We start from the raw sequence: 21,784 nt of genomic DNA on the forward strand, positions 1-21,784 counted from the left end.
ATCCTGTGATAAACCATAATGGGAAAGAATTAAACAAAGAATGTATAAAATAAAAAGAACCATGACGTCAACAAGATTTTCTCAGTGCTTCCAGAAGCAGCTGAAAATGAAAGCACTGCTTTCCAAACACTTCTTCTCCTCCCAGGTGGAACCTGCCCCCAAGGACACAAGCACGGTAATCCCGGGGTGATTCGGCTCGGACCTCATTTCTGCCTCTCGGTGAATCTTCAGAATCAATCAGAACAGGTTGGAATTACTTGAAAACTATTCTGCATTGAACTGTACCTTTTCTCCTAACTTGTAGTTAGAGGCAAGGTTTGGGGGGCAGGCTTGGATGGAAGAGAGTCCCCCAAACACTGGAGGATGGGACTGGGGATTCATCAGTCACCCACAGGGCCTTTTGGGGCTATGGCTGCACTCTAATGCCTTCCAGAAATAATCACACGTGAAAGCCATCCCCTAACTGGACTTGCCATCTGCCCAGGTTATGAGGGGAGGTGTGTGGCCACAGCAGGACCTCCTGAAGGCAGTGGAGGTGGGGTGACCACGAGGCCCACCTCCCGTGCTTCTGATGGAGAAGGTGCTTTCCCCGAGGCCCTGCCTGTCGTCAGAGCCCGCTCCACAGGGGGCCCCACTCCGCCCACGAGGGGTCCACAGAGCAGTAGCCTGAACCCAGAGCCCGACCCCCCTCCACTCCTTCACACCTGAGCCAGGCAGGCTCTGCTCCCCTCCCCCACCACTTGAGAATGAGGTACCACACCAGGTAGAGAGGGACATGGAACACTTTTTAATGTCAAGTCAGAGACAACCCCTCCCTCCCCCAGCCCCTAATCCCACCTGCCCTCATCACATCACGACCCCTCCCCGAGGCTCCTCTGGTTCCCAGACTTCGGGGGAGGAAGAAAAGATCACCTAAAAACTGCATTTTCTTCTCTTTCATACACACGCACACAGAGGTGGGAAATTAAATAAAATAAACCAAGAGGATTCGATTCTCCAGTGGTCACAAAGGCATCAGAGATTCCCGTAACGGGCTAAAGCGAGTGGTTACTGACTGCTGAGTTGGTCCGGCTGCTTGCTGTCTGTCCGTGCCCGAGGCATGACGGAGAAGCCAGGCCCCCCGCACTAGCCCTCGCCTCCGAGAGCGGCCCCTGGAAAAGACGCTGCGCCTTGTGTTAGTGCTTTGTTTCTCTTTTCACTTTTTAGAAATGTCTCTGACATGTGAATAACCCAAGAAAATAAAAAGGCAGGAGCTGATTACACAATTACCAGTAAACTCTATCATCGTTTAGAAGAGCAACACACAGCTAACGCCATATACAGCATGCAGTAATGTCTGAGAAAGGACCCTGCTGAGAAGGAAAATGGCTAGAACCCTAACAAAAAAAAATATATGTATATATATACTGTATAATATATGTCACCAAAAAAAGCATCACCAGCAAACTCAAGATATGGTGCAGGTCACCCTTCCGTTTCTAAACAGCATGTAGAAGTGTAGCATTGTCTGCAACAAATGCCAGAAGCAGAGGACATCTGTAGCGCTGGTGGAGATGTTGGTTAAATTGTATGTGTGGCTTTTTACTTATTTTTTGGTGGATTTGCCAAATCCTCACCAGGTAGCGAATGCCTGGTGTGCTGTCCACCAGTTGTAAACCTAGGTAAGAAGTATACTATTCATGTTTAACGTTTAACAAACATACTTCTCTTCACCCCTTTCACTTGTGTACTTTTTTAGTTTTGTCTTGTTTTTGCACTAAGTTTTAGACTCATATCAGAAAATATAATTAATAAAATTAATAATGAATCAGAATCCCTTGTTACCTATGATGTCCATGTAGTAAAATGAAAACAAAAAAAGAAGTTTAACAATATCTTTTGTGACTGGTGATTGTGGGATTATTGTAGCTGACAGGCTGTCTTGTTTAGTTTTCCTTTTTATTTATCTTTTTGTTGCTGCGTTTCATCACACACACAATAGGGACACAGTTCAGGAATGGGCCTGCAAGCCTCCCTCTGAGTTCTTCTCTACTGACTGAATCTGGGGTGGCCGACTCCAGAACTTTCCTTGGGGGGGGGCACTGTGGTGGGCAGAGCGGCTGAGCCCTTGCCCGACTGGTAACGGAGGTCACGCCATGCAGCTTGCGGGTGGGTCCAAAGCCGCGTGCATTCTTCCCGTTTGGAAAAAGAAAGAAAACTCAGCTGTACCTACGTATCTGCAAGGCGATTTCCAATGTCCTTGTTCAACCTGTTTTCCCAAAGTATTCTCTGTTCCCCTCCCTCGAATTTGTGTCCCCTTAGGCTCTGAATTTCGTGGGATTGTATCTGCTTTAGAACGGGGATGCTCGCGTTGCTCTTGGTCGCCGTGGCTGATGTGTTGGTGGCGGTGGCAACGGCAGCTTCTCCCCGGCAGGGAAAGTGGCACTCACATCAAAATTTGAGGAGTAGGTGCAAAACCAAAACCAGAAGAGGTAGCAGCCAAACGCAGCCAGCCCTCCTCGACGTTCCGTTGCTCACTTCGCTGATGGCGCCCGGGCCTGCAGACACAACACACCTGTCGTGAGCCTGGCCCCTCCAACTGGGAGCATCCAGCATCCCAGCTCCATACCCAGAGGCTGCGTTAGCCTCGATCCCATGGGCACAGCTACATGATGGGGCGCCCACCCGGGCAGGAGGGACCTCAGGTTACAGTGTGCAGGTGCCTGCTACTCCTCTGCTGTCAGAACATGCTGAGGCCACGGCTCAGGGGCAAGTTCAAGAAAAAGGTGGCTGATTAATCAACACCTTACACAGAACTTCAATAAAGTGAGACCCCTGCACTGTTTGCATCATCGTCCAATCCCTCCGAGCACTGCCCGCCTTAAACATTCACGTGACCCTCCTGTCATGCAGGAGAGGACTCGCTGGACACACCAACTGTCCCCTGCGGCTGCTGCACTGGCCTCGGTGCCCCTTCTGTCCATCACTCGGTCCCAGGGCAGCGCACTTGGCCTCTCCCCCATCTGGATCAGGTAACAGCAGACCTCCTGAAGTATCACATGCTTGAAAGGTCCAAACCAGCTCGCCTGAGGTGGAGGGGGGATGAAGCAAAGGGACAGGTGGCCTCTGGCCGTGTACACAGGAGGAAGGGAAGATTTCCATGGACACCGGGATGCAGAACGTGCCATGATGTGTGTCTGCTGGGGGGAGATGGATGGCGTATTTTCCTAAGAGGCACACACCAGCCTGACCTGCACACAGATACTCTCTGACGCGGAGCCACATTGGGGAGGCAAGAAAACTATGAGGTCATACAATTCCCCAGCAGCTTCCCTGTCACTGGAAGCAGAAGCTTTGTGGCTCCCTCAGCCCCGTGGCCACAAACGCCTGCGACAAATGGAGCTCTGATTCGGGAACAGTGCACACACGTTTGGATGCCCAGATGAATTAGGCACCCAGTGAAGCAGGGCATCTTCTCAGACTGGACTTACTCTGGAAGGCTCTTGCACTGGATTTAACGCAGGCATTTAAAGCTGGTGCCCCACCGCCGCAAGTCCATGTCGTCACTGGGTTGAAGGGATAAAGCCAGAACCTGCTTGCCTGACTCGGATGCTGGACATGGAGACACTTCTGGCTAATGCAGATCAGCATCAAATCAGGCTTCTTGATTCCATATGGAATCATTCCAAGTCCTAGAAGTCCTGGCTTGGAAGCACTGTCCCTGTGATTTATTCCTTAGACCTTTGGGACAAATCTCTGATTCTGGGTCAGTGGCTAAACAGTTAGGAGTTTGAAATGCACCAGGTCATCCAATCTGTGTGTCTCTGGTGCCTGGTTCAAACTGCAGGGGAGCAAAATTGTCACCCCAAAATGTCTCTTTGGCATGCAGATTACTTCCAGCTGAAAGCAATCAAGGTCCAAAAGACTCCGGAAGAAACTCTGCCCTTCCCCCAACTACCTGAAGAATGTAGAAAGAAGACCTGTACCAGGAAGGGAGCTGTCACCATAGGTAACTACAGTGTGACCTGGGTGTGGAGACAGGGATGAACCTGCAAAATCTGTTAGTTATTGCTCCTCTCTGTGTCCATCTCCCTGCCTGGCCCAGAAATCACTGTCTACCAAACACCCGCCTTTCCTTCTCTACGTGAATTGCCTCCCCTCCCTCTGAAGTCCTAAGCCTCTACCCCCAACATCCTCTTTTTTTCTTAAACATTTATTTATTTCTTTGGTTGCACCAGGTCTTAGTTGCAGCACGCGAACTCCTAGTTGCGGCATGCATGTGGGATCTATTCCCCGACCAGGGATCGAACCCAGGCCCCCCGCATCGGGAGTGTGGAGTCTTAACCACTGCACCACCAGGGAAGTCCCCCAACATCCTCTTTTGTCTTTAGCTGAAGGTGGTATTTAAGGTGAGGGTTTGGGACATTTTGGTGAGTTAATCACTTTTCCTAGGCCTCTTCCATGTATACATATTAGTAAATTTTTGCTTTATTTTCTCCTGTTACTCTGTTTTATGTCGATTTAAGTTTTAGACCGGCAAGAAGAGCCTAGAAGGGTAGAGGAGGTTTTCTTTCTCCCCAACAGCAGTGCTTCCAAGGCCCGAACTTCCTGGCAGCGCAAGTTCTCCTGAGGAGAAGGACAAGAGATGCCTTTTCTGCTCCCCGCCGGGGAGGTGAACGTCTGGGCAACACAAAACTGAACGCTCTCCTTCTGTCAGTCCACTGGGATACCCGTGACAAAGGAGCAGCCCCAAGAAGCAGCATTCAGACTCGCTTATCGTTGACCATTCAACTGGTTGCATCTTCTGAAATCTAACTACTATGTTTCTATATAAACCACCACCAGAAACTCTAGCCTTTATATTCAATCACTGCTATGTATACAGCAGTCTCTGGAATCTCCGGAGAGAAGCCGGCCCCAGGGCTTCTAGAGTGAGGAGTTATCTGTTCCTCTCCTGTGAGAAAGCCCTTCCTCTCTGGACCACTCCAGGATCCTTCCAGGAGAGTCCTGCCTCTGCCTGAGGCCAACTCTGAGACAGGGAGGTTGTTCTGAGTCCCTGGGAGCAGCTGGGTTCCAAGTGTGACGGGAGGGCTGGTGGCTGCACCGCTCCCCAGGTGCACACTGCTCCGCGATTCCAAACGCATCCTGCACGCCTGGCTCATGGCGCCTGGACAGACACGCATCTGTTCACACAGGGCTCCTCTCTCACCTCTTTTCTCTCCTGAACACTGGCTCACACAGCTTTGAAACCCACTCCCCACTACCCCCCAACACAGCCCTCCCATCCCCGCTCCTGGTAAGCGAAGGGGGACATCGCCAGTTCCCACATGGAGATGCTCTCTGCCTCTGGCGCCTTCCACCCCTCTGGGCTGCCCGGCCAGCAGACGTCTCCAGGGAAGAGGATGAAGGATGCACACGCCAGGCAGACAGCCCAGCAGGGGCCTGGCTTGGTTACCAGCTCAGAAAAGTCAGGAACCTTGTCTGCCGGCCACGGAGTCTGAAACGCCCCGCAGGTGGTGGCTGGGAGCTGGCAAAAGTGCCCGGGGAACCTGGCAATGGCCTTGCGCGGCAGGTGCTCCGGGTCGCCTGTACGGCTCCGGCTCCGCCCGTGCCCTGGGACGCACGCAGGAAGCCTGTGGGGAGGGGGCCTGGCTCCCTGTCAGAGAACTCCTCCCAGAGAAGAAAGGAAAAGGCCACTGGGTGTGCCGGGGGCCCTCCCTGTGTGATGTTCCGTGGCCACCCTCCTGACCAAGGTGGGTCCACGGGGCTGTCACTCCCCTGAACACCACTTCCAGCCTGGCCTCGCTCCCCCAGCGCCCTCCCCTTGCCCCGCCCAGCCTCCCTCCTGGACACAGCTGCCTGCAGGAGGAAACAGGGGTGGTACCTGGAGAAACCCGGAGGCAGGGTCTCCTCACATCCTCTCAGAGGACGTGCACCAGCTCTCCGCCACCTGCGCCTGGACCCCTCGGGTTGACTCCTTGTGCCAACTCCAGGCTGCTGTGTCTGTGACTCCAAGCTGATCAGACCAATGATGGATTGGATTCCTTCAGCCTTTACAAAACCTCCCAGCTGCTCCGTAGGACACGCACTGCATTTCCTAGTCTGCCTGTCATCTGCCTCCTTAGCCTCGCGCCCCGCCCCCACCAGCAGGCGGGCACCACACATACGTGTGCGCACACGAGCGTGTACCTTCCAGCCTATTTTATTTAATTCCCATCCTTGCACCTTCTGCCTGAAATGCTCTTCACCTGACTCACTCGCACTCCTCGTTCCAGGTTCTGTTCTGGCCCCAGTCACCTCTTCCAGGCAGCCTTCCTTGACTTACTCTGGTTTGCTTCCACAGCACCATACACATCCCACTATTAAAATATGCACCACCCTGTCCTACAATTATCTTTATGTGTCTCACATGCATTTCTTCCCCTATGCTGTGAGCTCCATAAGGGCAGGGTCTGTGCCTAGCTGGGCACCCAACAGGTATTTAATAAACCTTTGTTGAAAGAAGGAAGGAACCAGAACATTGTGACCTGTGCTACATGTCCATGCTTACGTTGTCTCTGTTTTTCTTTTTCTTAAGATTCTACTTGGAAAGAAACCCACAAACCAAACCAAGAACAAAGCAAAACATTCTCTCCTACCTTGCCTTGGCTTTACCTCCATTTTCTCGTCTGAACACCCTTCCCCCCTATTTCGAACTATTTCCAATAAAAGTCACTGAAAATTCTTGTGGTTGAGGGAAGATATTCACAGAAGTAAAGCCATATTGGTTAAAATTCTAGGTGGAGGGCCTGCAACTGGAAAGGGGTTCCGGCCCCATAAAGCCCCTCACGTAGGAGATGAAGGTTATTATCTCCCGCCCTAATGTGTGGAAACTCAACCTCGGAGACCTTAAGTGACTTCCCCAAGGTCCCCTGACTTCCGTCTCCAAATACAATTATCTTTCCACTAACTCAGAGCTGCCGCGTTGTGGAACTCGCACATCTCCAGCGAGGAGGAGAGCAGAGAGTGAGGCCACAGGACCTGCCCCGCCGGGCACGGGTCCAGGTGGGGAGCACACAGGCCCTTGCACACTGACCGGCGCAGGAAGCTCGCCGTGAGAGGAGGACCTGCTGTCCAGGCAGGCATGGATCCCAAGCTCCCGGAGCAAGGCCCTCTCAGAGCCCTTGCTGGCCAGAGTGACAGCGCAGCCCATCTGCCTGGTGACTCGGCCACATGGATGAGGTCTCTGCTCTTCATCCAGCCACGCTTCCACTCTGCGTGGAATGCCTTTATTGCCTCAATCTCATTATAGAGCTCTGGAGGCCTAAAGAGACTAATCACCAGGACCATTAGGGTCCCGGAGAACTGTGATGAGTGTCAATTATCCATCGGAAACATCTGGATGCAATGAAAGCCTCAAATAAGATGCAATTTATTTGTAGCCAAGTGACTCACCCAAGAACCTCCCCCTTCCTTCCCCTTTCCCCTCCCTCCTGCCACTTCCCTTCCAGATCCAAGTTAGAGAGAGAGAAAGAGAGAATAGGGTGAGCAGAGGCCAGCATGCAAGGCCAAGGTCTCAGAAGATCATCGCATTAGAGCATCCGTGTGCAAAGGAAAGAGGCGGGCCTGGTACAGAGGGGCCCAGACATGGAGGTATTTGGGGCACTGACAGGTCCTCATTAGTGCTGGCAGCAAAGACAAGTTAGACTTCTGCAGGGGAGGCACCCGGGGAGAATCAGATGTCCTTGGGGACAGTTGGTCTGAATTGACACAAGGCCGGCCCAAGGTCAGGCGGTTCCCGCCGGGCTGCCTCCTGGGGTTAGTGCCGAAGAAAAGGCATCTTGCAAGAAGGCAAAGAGTCTTGGGCACCTCAGCCCACCAGGGCAGCAGCTGCCTGGAAAGTAAGCATACCAACCTTTCCCAGGGGTCAGAGCTGTGGTTTTGACTTCTAAAAGAAATGAAAAACAAGCCACTGTTAAGGCAGAGAGCAGCCAGAGACACCCACTTTACCCTCTGATGGTTTGGGGGAAGGAGGCTGAACTTCCGGCCCAGCCCCCAGACGTGCACCCCTCTGGCTTGCTGGGAAGTCAGTTGCCATAGGTTGAGTGGGGGGCCGGGGAAGGATGTGAGTGATGGTCACATTGGAACCCTGACCCAAAGAGAGCCAGCACCCCTACCGTGTCTTAGCAGGGGATATGCCAGTACCGTGGAGCCCGAGGTCCCAAGCCAATAAGCACTTTTTGAAGAGTAACCTTCTTTCTTTGGCCCCCAGACTATCCTCGAATTAGCTGAAGTCTGCAGGCTTTAGTATAAAACTGGCTCATACAAATAGGCCCTCCTACAGCAATCTGAATGCAGGTAGCCAAGTTCTGTTTGAGATGTAAAGTTAACTGGCATTTATCAGTGCATCTTAGAAATACCGGGGAGCAAGTTTCCACGTACCAGAGGAGCCCAGACCTTTGATAGCTGACCTCTCTCAGATTCAGACTACAGGAAGCTGGCCCAGAGGGCTTCCTCTCTCTGGAGCAACCTAAGGCATTAAGACCTGCATCCCTGCTGCTGGGACCCACCTGTGGAAATGCTGGGCACCAGCCCCTCTGCTGGCTGACCCAGGAAACACCCTCATTCACCAATTCAAGCTCTCAGGCCAATCCACAGAGCCTGTTCTGCTGACCAGCCAGCAGTGGGATGACCTCTCATCTTTCACCTCCCTCTTTAGCTGGGGGCCTCTGCACATGTTCACCCTGGATACAGAGGGTGGGAAATCCTTCCACAGTGTAGAGGGGTATCAAATCACCATGGTGCACACTTTAAATATCTTATACTTTTACTCATCAATTATACCTAAAATAAAGGAAAATAAAGCTCAACAAAAGAAAATGACATTAAAGTCTTTTGCATCGAGGTGATACAATTCTTTGTGCAAAGGTCCTCGCATGTAGAAGGAAAGACAACCTAGAAATAACTCAGCCTAAACTCGACTACAACATTTGACCAAAATCAGGTGAGTATGTCCCTGTGCATTCAAGCTCTCAGTCTACTCTTTAAAGGCATCTGAGATACGATGCAAATCTTGATCCAAGTGGACACTAGCAACCCTGAGAAGCCACTCCGTGGGCGGATCTAAGATCAAGGATCAAAGGGGTGACTCAGAGAAGATCTGATGCACAGTCAGGGTGGTAGAGAAAAGCCAGGAGCGTTGGTCCACGCTGTCTGCTGTGCGTTTAGCAAGGACAGTCCCCTGGAGAGATTACTGGGCCCTCAACCCCAGCCTAGTAGCTAACCAGGGGCTGTTTCATGAATTGTCTCATTCGGGGCCCACTGTCTTGAGCCTCCCTGTACCAGGACGAAGGGTGACTGGAAGGAAGGAGGACAGTCTGCAGAGAGATGCTTGGAGGCATAAAGGCATCACGGCCTTTCACCCCCAAACCACAAGCGGTGCAAAGCAGGGCACGTGTGAGGGAGGGCAGCCCACAGAGTGATGGGCTCTGTGGGAGGGAGGACGCAGGGAGGGGTTCTACCTGGTAGTCTGGCTTGTTGGAACTATCTGGAAGAGGAGTACAGTGAAAGCACAGGCTCCTGCGGTGCTCTGGAGCCAGGAGTGGTCTTCCGTGAGGGCAAAGATCTGAAAACAGCTTCATCTTAGTAGTTCCATCCAGATCCTTTCCCGGTGGATCTCCAAGGTCATCATGCCTTGGTGTCCACATGGGCAAAGGGCTATTTGACACTCATTCTGGACTTTCCTAGAACTTAACCTTGGGCTTTTCCAGGTGGCAATGTTTCCACCCCTCTGCCACTCATGTATCTCACCCCAGTGAGGAGGGAAATGTAACCAAGGCTTTCTTTCTATTTACTGGAGACCTCCTGCTGAGCTCCAGCCCGCTCCCCGTGATTTGGTTCTAAGAAGAGATGCAGAAACTGTTTCGACATCATGTTTATCATCATGAGGTGCTAACACCACTGGGCACAGCTTCCGGGACTATGAGCCTCTTCGAACCTCCAAGCGTGTACGAGCTCTGAGCTCAAGGCTTTGCGTTAACCCTTGGCTATCGACAGAAACAACAATCCTTCAAATCTAAGCATGTATTTTTCTCACCAAGAGCTCGCCTGAAATGTGTGATCTTTTTGTTGATGTGTTAAGGTGAAGCCAGGTAGAGTGGGAAAGAAAGAAAGAAAAAATGAAAGAAAAATAACATAAAAACAACAAAAAAGGAACTGCTCCCTTTAAGCCTCCAAGTTAATATCTCTGGTCAAGCCATGAAGTGATCTTTCTGCCACCAAGCCCAGTGAATCCAGGTACCTAGGTGGGCAAAGGGGTGCTGTCTGATTCTAATGGGTGGGGCAGGGCTGGCTTCACACCAGGATGGTTATACAGGACAAATAAACCTTCCAGAAACAGCGTGAAGGGATCTTTTTTGGTACCTTCTGTATCTAGACACACGTGCCATAGAAATGCTCACTGCTGGGTGGCTGTCCTTAATTAAGTCTCTTTCATCCTCTGTAGGGAAAAACAGATCATCTCTGCCACTGCAACTGTTTCCTTCCGCTGCACAGAGTTGACTTACTTCCGCCTTCTTTAATAAGATGATTTGATGGTCACTGCAAGGTTCGCAGGCATTAATCAGCCAACCTTTCCCAGCCCACTGACTCCTTGCCCAGGAGATAGAAGACAAAGGACCTGAGGACGGGAAATGAACAGCCACGAGCCGCTGAGTTTGCAGTGTGCCCCTGGCACATATGCCTGTGAGGTAGGGCGTGAGGGATGGCGGTATATCCCTGAGTCCTTAGTTATCACGGCAAGCGTCCTGCACCACCAGATATTAATATGAGAGGGGGGCATGCAATCTGTTGTGTTTGCAAAAAGGGAGCAGAGAAATACTTCAAGGGTGGCAGAAAATGCTGAGAAGGAGGGAAATTCTCTTATCTGAATCTTTCTAGACCCTCCGGATATTAAGTAGCAAAATAGCTTGGAATGTCTTTTAAAGCCAAGCGTTCCTTGTCCCTGGAAATCCATTGGAGGTGAGGGGAGCATAACCTGGGAGTATTTCCCTGAGAAAAGAGGTAGCTCTCTGTTCTATGGGACGCTAGAAAAGGAAGAGGAAAAAACAACAACACACACGTGCGTGCGCGCACACACGCACACACACGCGCGCGCGCACACACACACACACAGATGAATGAGAGAAATATCCCAGCAGCGAGATCTGTTTTCTCTAAAATACTCCTGAGCTGTACAAGAGTCCAACAGCTACACGGAGGACCACACTAGTCCAAGTCGGAATGTCCCAGGTTTCTACCAACTGCAGCTTCTGGCTTGGACCCATTGCCCTGCACCCAACAAGAAGGTGAAGGGTGGGAGCACAGTAGAATCAGAGTAGAGAGCTGGCCTGCAGACCCTGCCCCAGACTCAGTGGCCAGCAGAGCAGGTGAGAAAGCTCAGCTCTGCGTCAGCAGATGGACCCTCTGCTCCTGGTCCCATGCTCAGTATCAGGTAGTGATCTGTTTGTTTCCGATTGGTTTTGTTACTGTTGGCTTTAGCGTGGGATGTGCCCCCTCCATCCCTTGAGGGCACCTTCGGTGGAATTCTAACTCCTTAGCAACCACTCCCTGTTTTAAAAGTCGCTTTCCCTCTGAAAGTAAAGATCTCAGCGACCAGAACGAGCTGAGTCATCTCTCAGAGTCCCTTGTGAAGCATCTTCTGCTTTCCGTCCTGTCTCTCACACATCCCTTTTACCATTTATGCCCTTAGCTACTTTTCTAACGCTCTTTGAGATCTGCGGATACGCCTTGCCCAGGGGTTCGATAAACGCAAGTTGGATCAAGTTGAACCTGGACACTTCCATCGACCTCACTTTTTTTCTATTTCTTTGTTTCATTTTCCCCTTTGCTGTCTATCACCAGGGTGCCCTACATCACTAAGGTGAATAATGCATCCCTGAATCATTTCACAATAAAAGCATTCTTCCTCATATGTCAAACAGCTTCCCATATAATTCATTTTCTTCCATCCCCTCCCCCGCCTTCCAAGTCTAACGCCATCGCCCGATGACTGTTTGTGCAACGCGCATGGGTGAACAGGTGGGATGAGAAGGGTCGGGGGGTAGCTGGAAGGTGGGAAAAGACATGCCCGTCATTGCTGTCACAGCTGCCTTCCTGTGGGGCTCTCTGAGGGTCTGCACGGTCCTTAGGAGGAAAACATAAACAGCACACACGGCACGTGTTTGATTCTACCGCTCAGCCTGGGCCCACTCCTGCCCAAATGTTTAGTCACAGTCTAAATGAATCACTTTTGCTAGGCTAGGGAGCTTGCGAAAATGTGAAGGGCTGAGTAAAAAGAGGTGAGAGATGCATGTGTCCTATGGGGGGAGGACTTGGAGTGGAAGAGGTGGAAAGGGGATGGGGAGAGGGCTTGAGAAATGAGTTCATGAACCCCTGTGTCGTGACAGGGGGAGGTCCCTGTATCCGGAGACTGGACTCCAACAATCTAACGTGCACCTGGCGATTTTCAAAGCCTTTTTAATACGTGCTCTCAGGTGAAGGCTGGAACAGCTCTCAGATAGATAAGGCAGATCAGTTCTATGTCACAGAAGAGGAAATTGAGTCTGAACGATGTTTCCTGAGCTACCAAAGCGCAAAGAACACCCGGAAGTTGGGCTCTGGACTAGGGCTCAGCGGCGCCCGCTCCAGGTCACTGCTGCCGAGGATCCCGCAGGTGCGCCTGCCCACCTTTCTTTCCCGGAGACCCTCCCCGTGAACCTGCTGCTGCAGCTTCAGGACTATCCGAATCTCCCTGCACAGGATGTTTGCTTCTATGGCTGGGCTGTCAACGGGACTCTTGTTATGAAAACTGCTCAGTGGGTGGACTTCTCTGCCTGTTGGTTCAGCCTTTTGCCTCCATCAGATCTCCGGGCTTTGAGAAGTTAGTGCCTTTTCCTTTCCTCTCCCCTTCTAGCCCTTCTGGGGAGGTGGGCAGGGTGAGCGGAGAAAAGGGGGCTATCCTTGGAGTTTTATCGGCTCCCAGTGACCTCCTTAGCTTCTGCTGCCATTCACTAAGCATCTATACAGACAGGAGCCTGGGGTGATGCACGGCAGGGGGTGGGGAGGGGGATCTGGGAGAAAGCGGGGAGGAGAGAACCCACACAGCAGGGGCGGGTGGGATACTGACCTTGTAACAAAGTTGAGCTTGTAGGCTCACTTAGCTCTAAAGCAGGTGGGGATATACAGGAGAGAAAAATGAAAACAAACACATATATTATATACAGTAGCTATATATTGGCCATATATAGTTTGTATACTGTCTTTCACACACATTTCTGGAGGGATGGAGAAACAAAAGAAGACACAAAAACCAGAGGTGGTAGGACAAGATGCAGCATGAGGAACGCTGAAAGGTGGGGTGCATGCACACAGGATGCCGCGGTCGGAAGGTGAGGGGCTGGCCATGCGCACGCACCCCAGCGCAGGCAGCACGGACGCTCTGCGTGCTGAGCTGGGGTGCTGATGTGGTAACACAGGACCGAAGTCCCTCTCCAGATGAGATCTGTGTCACATCCACACCCACACTGTTTCATTTTGGAAGACCTAGTTCAGGAATTTCTGGTCCTCATAGCACCATGGCAGGAGCAAGGTCCTCCCAGGAACCTCTGTGACTCAGGATCACAGGGGCTGAACTCTCCTGGTCCCCTGCAGCCTCTGGAACCTTAGGGACAAGGTGCTCAGAACCCTACTGGTTCCTGATAGGAAAGACCACCCCTGCCCTGTTTGGCTTAAGTACCTCAAAGATACTGACCCTGATGGCAATCTCCCAGCACCAGCATCCCTCACTTCTCAACGTCAGGTCATGTGTACAGCTTATGTGCAAGTTGGTGGCAACATGATGCTAATTTAGCCAGCTCTCTGATGCTACAGGAGAATGAGCTTCATCACAAAGTATATTCGCATAAAGTAAACGCTGCTTTCCAACCTGCTCAAGTCGGCTTGATGGCTCTGAGCCGAGTCTTCTGATAATAGGAAATGACGTGGGAAACTCCCTAATGCATTTATATTTGTTAAGAGGTCTTACTGACAGTGGGTGGCGATAGTTTAGGGGCCGCGCTCTGTGGACCAGCCACAGCGGAGCTGATGCGGTGGAAACGCCCATCTTGCCCGTTAGCGGGATTTCATAGGCTCGTGGTGCTACGTCACCCAGGCGGCATTGCTGTGATGGGCTCCTCAGAAATGCTCTCTCCAATGAGGCTAAAAACTTGGTTTCTGTTTGATTAAATTTGGAAAAATGCTCCAAACTTTTTCTCCCTCTTAGAGATTTAGTGTGTAAAGGCTCTGAGACCTCCCGTGTTACAGAACATTCCCACATGGGCCCCGTTCATCTTTGTCGGACCCAGGCTTTCTACACTTATCTGACTCCATACTATCAGTTTTTAGAGAGCCCCCTGTACTCCAGGAAGCTGGCAATTGTAGGACTGTCCCAAGTGATACACAGGGTGACAGGAATGCTGACAGACCGGTGGGGATGCGGGCAGAGGTTTGAACTGCCAGACACGGGTCTGCGGAAAGGAGCAGATTTATGGCACGTGCTTCACTGCGTTGCTTGTCACAAATGCCAGGATTTCACCCTTAAAGTTTGCTTCTTCTCTCTCTTCTCATCTTAGATGGCTTAAGGGGAAGGGGCCGGGGAATTAGCAGTGATAAAGCCAATTGCAAAACCATTTCATGCATCTGATTTGGAAGAGCAAAGGGGTCAAAGGAGGAGGGAAATTGTTTATAGGAACGAGGAAGGCTATGCGTGGAGAGCAGGGAATTCAGGGGGAACCTTGGATCTGCAAGGCAAGGGAAGGAGGGGGCTGCCCCTTCCTAACCATGGGCCTTCTGTTCATGCAGACAGACACCTGCCCAAAAGCCAGAAGGCTGACAAACGTGAGGGGCCATGATGACTGGCCCTGTGTGGGAGGCGTGAGACACACCAATCGCTCTAATCACAGCTCTGCCCATGCGGGTCTGCCAGCTCGGGGATCAAGGGCAGGCTTCCCCTTCCCAGCCCTCCTGGATAAAGCTGGGCTTTATAAGGGGGATGGAATGTGATTTGGAAATCGAGATGGGACAGTGGAGCAGCACAGGTGGGCTATCGGGGCAGGCTGGGCCCACTGCACCATGGAGAGGATTTGGCAGGGCAGGGGGAGGGGCGCTACTTGAAGCTCTGGAATTATCTGGGGGTCCTCAGAATAAAAAGGATTTAGGTTCCTGCCAATTTTCTGCTAACTTCCTCACCTTTCCCTCCCTGTAACATTCAAGAGTGCTTGTTAACATGGTGGACGTGGGACCAGACTCGAAAAATTCCAAGCTAACTGGACTTGTTGGGGCCTGGAGGGATTTGCCCCCAAAGCAACCAGAGATTAACCCTGTGGGCTGTGGGGAGAATCTGCCTCTACCCAGGGATGGAACCCATCACGGATGCCGGATGAGGCTCGGGCATCCAGACTCACTTCTGTGTAGCTGTTCTACCCACAGAAGTGCGAGACATCAGGGTCTAAGAGGCAGCTTGCTTACTTGCTTCCTTTCCTTGTTTCTGGCACCAGTACAGTTGCCGGATATGTAATGAAGGCACAGCAGTTTGCCTTGCACACATTAGTTCTCAATAAATAGCGACTGAATGAATTAATGCATGAATGATTATGGGACTTCTGTCCGGATGGGGGCTTGGTTGGACAGATCCCTTCAGACAACACCCTTGGACACAAATGGAGAACTCGGGAAACACTCATTTTCTAGGTTAATTCTTCCTCTAGCACTAATAGCATTCAGGATCCCAAGGCTCATGATTCTATTTTTATAAATACAATGAAGTTTCTCTTACGTCCCAATGGCCAGAAAAAGTTTCAGAAATGGTAACATTTCACACTCATCCAGGGAACAAGTATGGAAATAGTGCACGTTCCTCTCTGGGCTCTTGACTATTAGACCCAACTGTAATAACCACAGTCAGTTTAGAAGATACAGAGGGGAAGAATGCAACGTCACTTCAGTATCCTCAAATCCTTTTCTCTGATATCAGGATTCTTCCTAGTATACAATGACACCTGGTGTCTACTTTCATACGTGTGCTGTTTCCCTCTCTCTCTCTCTCTCTCTCTCCCCCCCTCCCCCTCCTTCCTCCTTTCTTGCCCTTCTCACCCACCCCTGCCTAACTACCCCTGACTCTCTTCCACGCCCCCGCTGCCCTTCCCTCCTGCCCCCCTCTTCCACACGCCCCTCCCTCTTTCGTTGCCCAGCCTGGGCTTCCGTCTCACCGAACAGTGTGATGCTGGCGTTGGTGTGGCCCAGCTTGTTGGAGGCCACACACGTGTAGTTCCCATAGTCATGTTCAGAGACGTTGAGGAAGATGAGTTTGGAGAGGAAAGGTCTGTTTTCCACTTTGACCCCCTTCTTTCCTTCAACCAGCCTGAGACAAACAAAAGACAGATCAAAAAGAGAAAAGGAGATGGTTTTATATATATATATATATATATATATATATATATATATATTTTTTTTTTTTTTTTCTCTCTCATAAGGAAGAAGAGAGACTCTGGAATTAATGACCTTCCCTCTGCCCCCTTTCTGTCATCAGTATAATCACTTATTTTTTTGCATTCAACTACACAACAAGTTGGCCCCAATCACACGTATAACTGCATTTCTCTGTTTTAGGTGTGTGCTTGGAGACATTCCCTGGCACAATGCAGATATCCGTCTCCCTATGAAGACAGTGAAGTTCTCTGAAGGCAGGTGCCTGGAACAAATATAACGTGCCAGCTGTGTGCACTCAGCCCAACAGGATTCGTGCCGTAGGTGCTCGGAATTGTGGACATAATTGATGTTGATGGTGGTGATGATGAACACATGATGGTGACGATGATGACAACCGGAAAAATGAAAAACTCGGTCTTCAAAGAGGAGGAAAACCTGAGGGGTTTGAAAGAAAATGTTTTTCCAAGCACCTGAGTGATAAAATTATCCCTTAAGAACTTGAGGCATTCTACAGATAATACCTTATTTTGGGCTGTGATTAGGATTAAAGAATCGGGGATCGTTTTTACGTTAGGGGACTCTGAAGGGCCTGGGAGTGGTGAGCTGTCCACAGTATTATAGCAACTCAGCCTGGAAGAGATTACAGATGCCTGAGAATGTGGCCCTATGCGGCCAGGACTGTCTCCCCGAGCTGTTTCACCCCATCATGGAGTCCAGAGTGCCACGAGGGCTCATACCGACAGCCGGGGCCACTCACTAAAAGCCACAGAGAGTTAGTGGGAAGGACAGCCAGGCACGCTTATTAGAAGCACAGACACCATTACAGGGCAGACGGAGAGGGAAAGGAGAAAACTGCGTTAGAGGTTGGTAGGGCCACATCCTCCATCTTTGGAGGCTGTTAGTAGCAATTCCTACTGAACTTACGTGTCTACATGGAAATTATGAGACCAGCTCTCTTCTTTTCAAAAAACTCTGGAATGCCCTATTTCAGAAAATGGGCTTTAAGGCAACCTTTTACTTCCCCTGCAATAATTTGACTTCCCTGCCCAGAAGCTGAGTCTGTGCTACAGGAAAGAGAAATACTAGTGGGGAAAATCATCCTTCTGAATGGAGGATCTCAGGGAACTGGTCAGCTGCAGCTGCCTGCGTAGGGCCTGGCTGGAGCAGGACGTGTAGACAGTAAAATATGGCAAGATGATCGCGTATGGGGACAGGCTTGCGGGACACAAATTGGGGCAAATGGCTGGTATTGGAGTCATCAAACCGAGAGAGACAATATTCAAGGCAGAAATAGAAAGTAAAGCCCAGCAGGACAATGATGAGAAAATGCTTTGTAAACCATAAAATGTTATTTGAAATAATATATTTCTGTGGAGTCAGACACTGCAAACTCCCGCCTGTCCCTGGGCCACAGGACGTTTTTGGCAGAGATGTCAGATGTTTTGTCACTATCTGAAGGTGCTGTCGTCTCTGTAGGAGGACAGGATGGCTCTCTCTTTCGCCAAGACTTATGACCACCGTGATGAGAAGAGCAGGATTTTGGCCTCAGTCCTAACCCAACGTCTGTCTCCAGGGAAGTCAGAGTGGGGTTGAAGGAACTTGCCTTGCTTTCCATTCTGTAGATTTTCATCTGTGAGCCTTTGTCTCTCCTAAGTGAGGGGCAGTGAACCGGCCTGAGTCCAGGGACTTCATTAAAACGTGAGCACAGTCCAAACCGAATGAGGTGTCCGGCTGTGCGGCCAGACACCACTGTTCTATTTCCAGCATGTTCCGTAGATGCTGGTCCTCCAGGGGGTGCTGTGCAGAGAAGGCTCGCAAGCCCACCTGCCAGGAGGCTTCTGTGAGCTCGCCAAGCATATTGATCCCATTTGCCATTCTGATGCCATCCCTGGGCTGGGGAGGAAGCCTTCACGTCAGAAGCAAGCTGTGAACTAGATTTCAGCTCTGCAGTGGGGAGAGACACTTACCCAGAGCAGGTTCGGCTCGAGAGCTCGGAAATGTCTTTAGCTAAAAGCAGAGGAGGGCGGCCAGCGGTACTCAGAGCGCCTTGCAGCTTCTGGGATGACCCTCCGTGTGGTCACACACCTCCTCATCCCATACCACTGCTGAAACCAAGCAGGACCCGGTGGTGCTCCTGGGCACAAAAGCCGTTCTGTGTCCCTTGTTTCTTGTTTGTAGGAAATAGACTTCAGTCAGCCTCCATGACCTTCCCTGAGTTCCAAGGGGCAGGTTCAAACAGATGCTAATCAGGGAAGGGAGGGGGATGCAGAGACAAGGGAGGAGTAGCCAATACACAATAGTGCAGCCCTGGGGCAGGGTCCTCGTTCCCCCTCAAGGGATACACATCAGCTGTTTTGCAGATACTGAAACCCCCTGTGTGTTGCCCACAAGCATGTAGACCCCAGACCAGTTGGAACCAAAAGGTTGATGATGCCGACTCCCGCTTAGCTCCCCACCAACCAGTCAGAAGAATGTCCACCAGCTGATCACGTCCTCTCTGAACCATCACTATAAAACTCCTCACTACCCACTCCAGATCGGGACACACAGTTTTGAGGGCATTAGCCCGCTGTGGCCCCCTTTGCCTGGCAAAGCAATAAACCTATTCTTTTCTGCTTCACCCCAAACTCTGTCTCTGAGATGCACTTCAGTGTTGGGGTGCAGAGGCCGGAGTCGGCATCACCACCAGGCTGCAGCTTCTTGATGCTTTTCAATGGCTGGAGTCCTGTGGATGGGTGGTCCTTACTAAGGACAGGGCTCCCTTCCCTCTCCCTCTGATCAACGGCACACACGGTGGTGGCAGGTGTCGAGTGGCTAGTACACAGTCAAGACAGATTTCTACCCTGAATTCTGAGAAAACTGCCTGCCCCCATCACATAGACTCCTTTGATTTGCCTCAGAAATCCCCTCAGCTCACCAGGAATGTGAGCTAGCTTAGAGCTGGTCTTCCCCCAGGCAGGTGCAATCTGCCCTGGGAGACCTGCCTGGAGGAGGTGACCTGCGAGTGGCCCAGGAAGGTCAGGCAGTGACAAGACTTCAGAGGCAGAGATGCTCTTCTAGAGCTGGGTGCCAGGAGGACAGACAACTGCATTCAATGGTCTCCCATTCCCCTCCCATTTACACAGGGGAATAAATACACGAGCAGCAAATGGGAAACCGAGCGGAATCTACTAAAGGAGAGAAAAGGAGCTGCCACGAGGACTCAGACAGAGGACTCAGAGGTGCCTGAGCCAGGGGCTCTGAAAGCCGCTCCCCACCACGGTGATGCTGCCGGGCTCTTGCCTCCTGGGTGAAGCCTGCAGCCCCCCTCTGCGTGACGCAGCAGCAAGCTCTCTCTTCCTACGCCCACCTTTGGCCATATTTGCCTAAAGGCTAATCTCCTTTCCTCCACGTATTTTAAGATTTTGTTTCTTCTACATTTTGCTCACATTTTCGTCCCACAGAGAATTAGAGAAACAGGATGCAGCTGATTAATTTTCATGAAGGCTCGGGCCATGGAAAGTTCAGGAATTTACCCTGGAGCTCAATAGATTTTTGTTTTTTGTTTTGTTTTGTTTTCTGATACTGGACCTTCATGTCTCACTTTTGTTCTTAGTAAAGGAAAGGATAAACAGGAAGAAAGAGGAAGCAGGATTTCAAAGAAAGATACCCATGTTTATTTATTGGGAAAATACTATTCCCTTCTGCTTGATTCTGAATTCTTGGACAAAAGGAGGAAAGCCAGCTATTTCTTCTTATCTCTCCCTGAGTTTGCTTTTCCTCATTCTGTCTCAGTACTTCTATCTACAAAATGGGCTAGACAGGGCTTCCCTGGTGGCGCAGTGGTTGAGAGTCCGCCTGCCCATGCAGGGGACACGGGTTCGTGCCCCGGTCCGGGAAGATTCCACATGCTGCGGAGTGGCTGGGCCCGCGAGCCATGGCCGCTGAGCCTGCGCGTCCGGAGCCTGTGCTCCGCAACGGGAGAGGCCGCAGCTGTGAGAGGCCCGCGTACCACAAAAAAAAAAAAAAAAAAAAGGGCTAGACACATACAATGCACCTAAGTTGCTGCCAGAATTGGTCCCTAAAGATGAAAAAGTTCTGCTTCTCACCTGGAAGGAATATGATGATACACAGTGGGTCCTCTGACTAAGCAACTCTTGGTTCTAAGCAAAGTCAGGGGTTGATGCAGAGACTGGAGGAGCTCTTGGTGTCCGGCCCCTTTTTTTAAACTTATTTTTTATTGAAGTATAGTTGATTTACAATGTTACATTAGTTTCAGGTGTACAGCAAAGCGATTCAGTTATACATTTATATACATATATTCTTCTTCAGATTCTTTTCCTTTATAGGTTATTACAAAATATTGAGTATAGTTCCCTGTGCTATACAGGAGGTCCTTGTTGGTTATCTATTTTATGTATACTAGTGTGTATCTGTTAATCCCAGACTCCTAATTTATCCCTCACCCCTTTCCCCTTTGGTAACCATAAGTTTGTTTTCTATGTCTGGGGGTCTATTTCTGTTTTGTAGATAAGTTCATTTGTGTCATTTTTTTAGACTCCACATACAAGAGGTATCATATGATATTTGTCTCTGTCTGACTTACTTCACTTGGTATGATAATCTCTAGCTGCATCCACGTTGCTGCAAATGGCATTATTTCGTTCTTTTTGATGTCTGAGTCGTCTTCCATTGTATATATGTACCACATCTTCTTTATCCATTCACCTGTGGATGGACACTTAGGTTGCTTCCATGTCTTGGCTATTGTAAGCAGCGCTGCTATGAACACTTCCTGGTCTCTTCAGGAAAGAATCCCAAGGCACTGGAGATGTTCTGAGACGTGTAGGCAGCAGCTGGGTCTCTCCCGGCATGAGTCCTGGCCTGGAATTGCTCACCTGCTCTCCTTCCCAAAGTTCCCCTTTTTGTTGCTTTTTTCCCTCAGCTTCTCAGCCTCTGTCACTCTGTCCTCCTCCTCTACCCCACATACACCTCAGGACCTTTTTGTATCGCCCCCCTCCCCATTGTTACGAATGTGTTCTGACCATGGACAGCTCTTGCACATGTATTTGCCGTTCGTCCACCTGAAAATAGCTCTTTGATAACAGTAATCGCGCGTCGCCTGGTCCCCGGAGCCACTGAACCCAGTGCTAATGTGCCATTTGCTAACTCCTCATGGTGACAATCTTCAGTGATCATGACAAACATCCTGATGGTGGCTGCAACAATAGGAGGGGATGGGAAAGGCCCCTCTCTTTTCTCCTGCAGTGAAAGTACAAGCCGGGCACAAAGGGAGGCTAACTCGGGTCACGGATGCTTTCATGCACCACCCCTGAGAGTGGCT

General features: G+C 50.6%; 1 protein-coding gene across 3 annotated transcripts in view; it reads right to left on the reverse strand.

The window, feature by feature from the left end:
• Window positions 1-836: 836 nt before the first annotated feature.
• NTM (neurotrimin) overlaps window positions 837-21,784 on the reverse strand; it is a 931,021-nt gene continuing 910,073 nt past the window's right edge. Inside the window, exons 7-10 of one of the 3 annotated variants that reach the window (XM_033861762.2) lie at window positions 16,242-16,393; window positions 13,124-13,159; window positions 7,874-7,906; window positions 837-2,537 (exon numbers count right to left, since the gene is read on the reverse strand). In XM_033861762.2, coding sequence (XP_033717653.1) covers window positions 2,431-2,537; window positions 7,874-7,906; window positions 13,124-13,159; window positions 16,242-16,393 — 328 coding nt within the window. In that variant the 3' untranslated portion in view covers window positions 837-2,430. The remainder of the gene's footprint in view (window positions 2,538-7,873; window positions 7,907-13,123; window positions 13,160-16,241; window positions 16,394-21,784) is intronic. The other 2 variants (XM_033861763.2, XM_033861764.2) reach the window with 2 other exon arrangements.

Source organism: Tursiops truncatus, chromosome 8 (genome assembly GCF_011762595.2).
Source record: "Tursiops truncatus isolate mTurTru1 chromosome 8, mTurTru1.mat.Y, whole genome shotgun sequence".
Lineage (NCBI taxonomy): Eukaryota > Metazoa > Chordata > Mammalia > Artiodactyla > Delphinidae > Tursiops > Tursiops truncatus.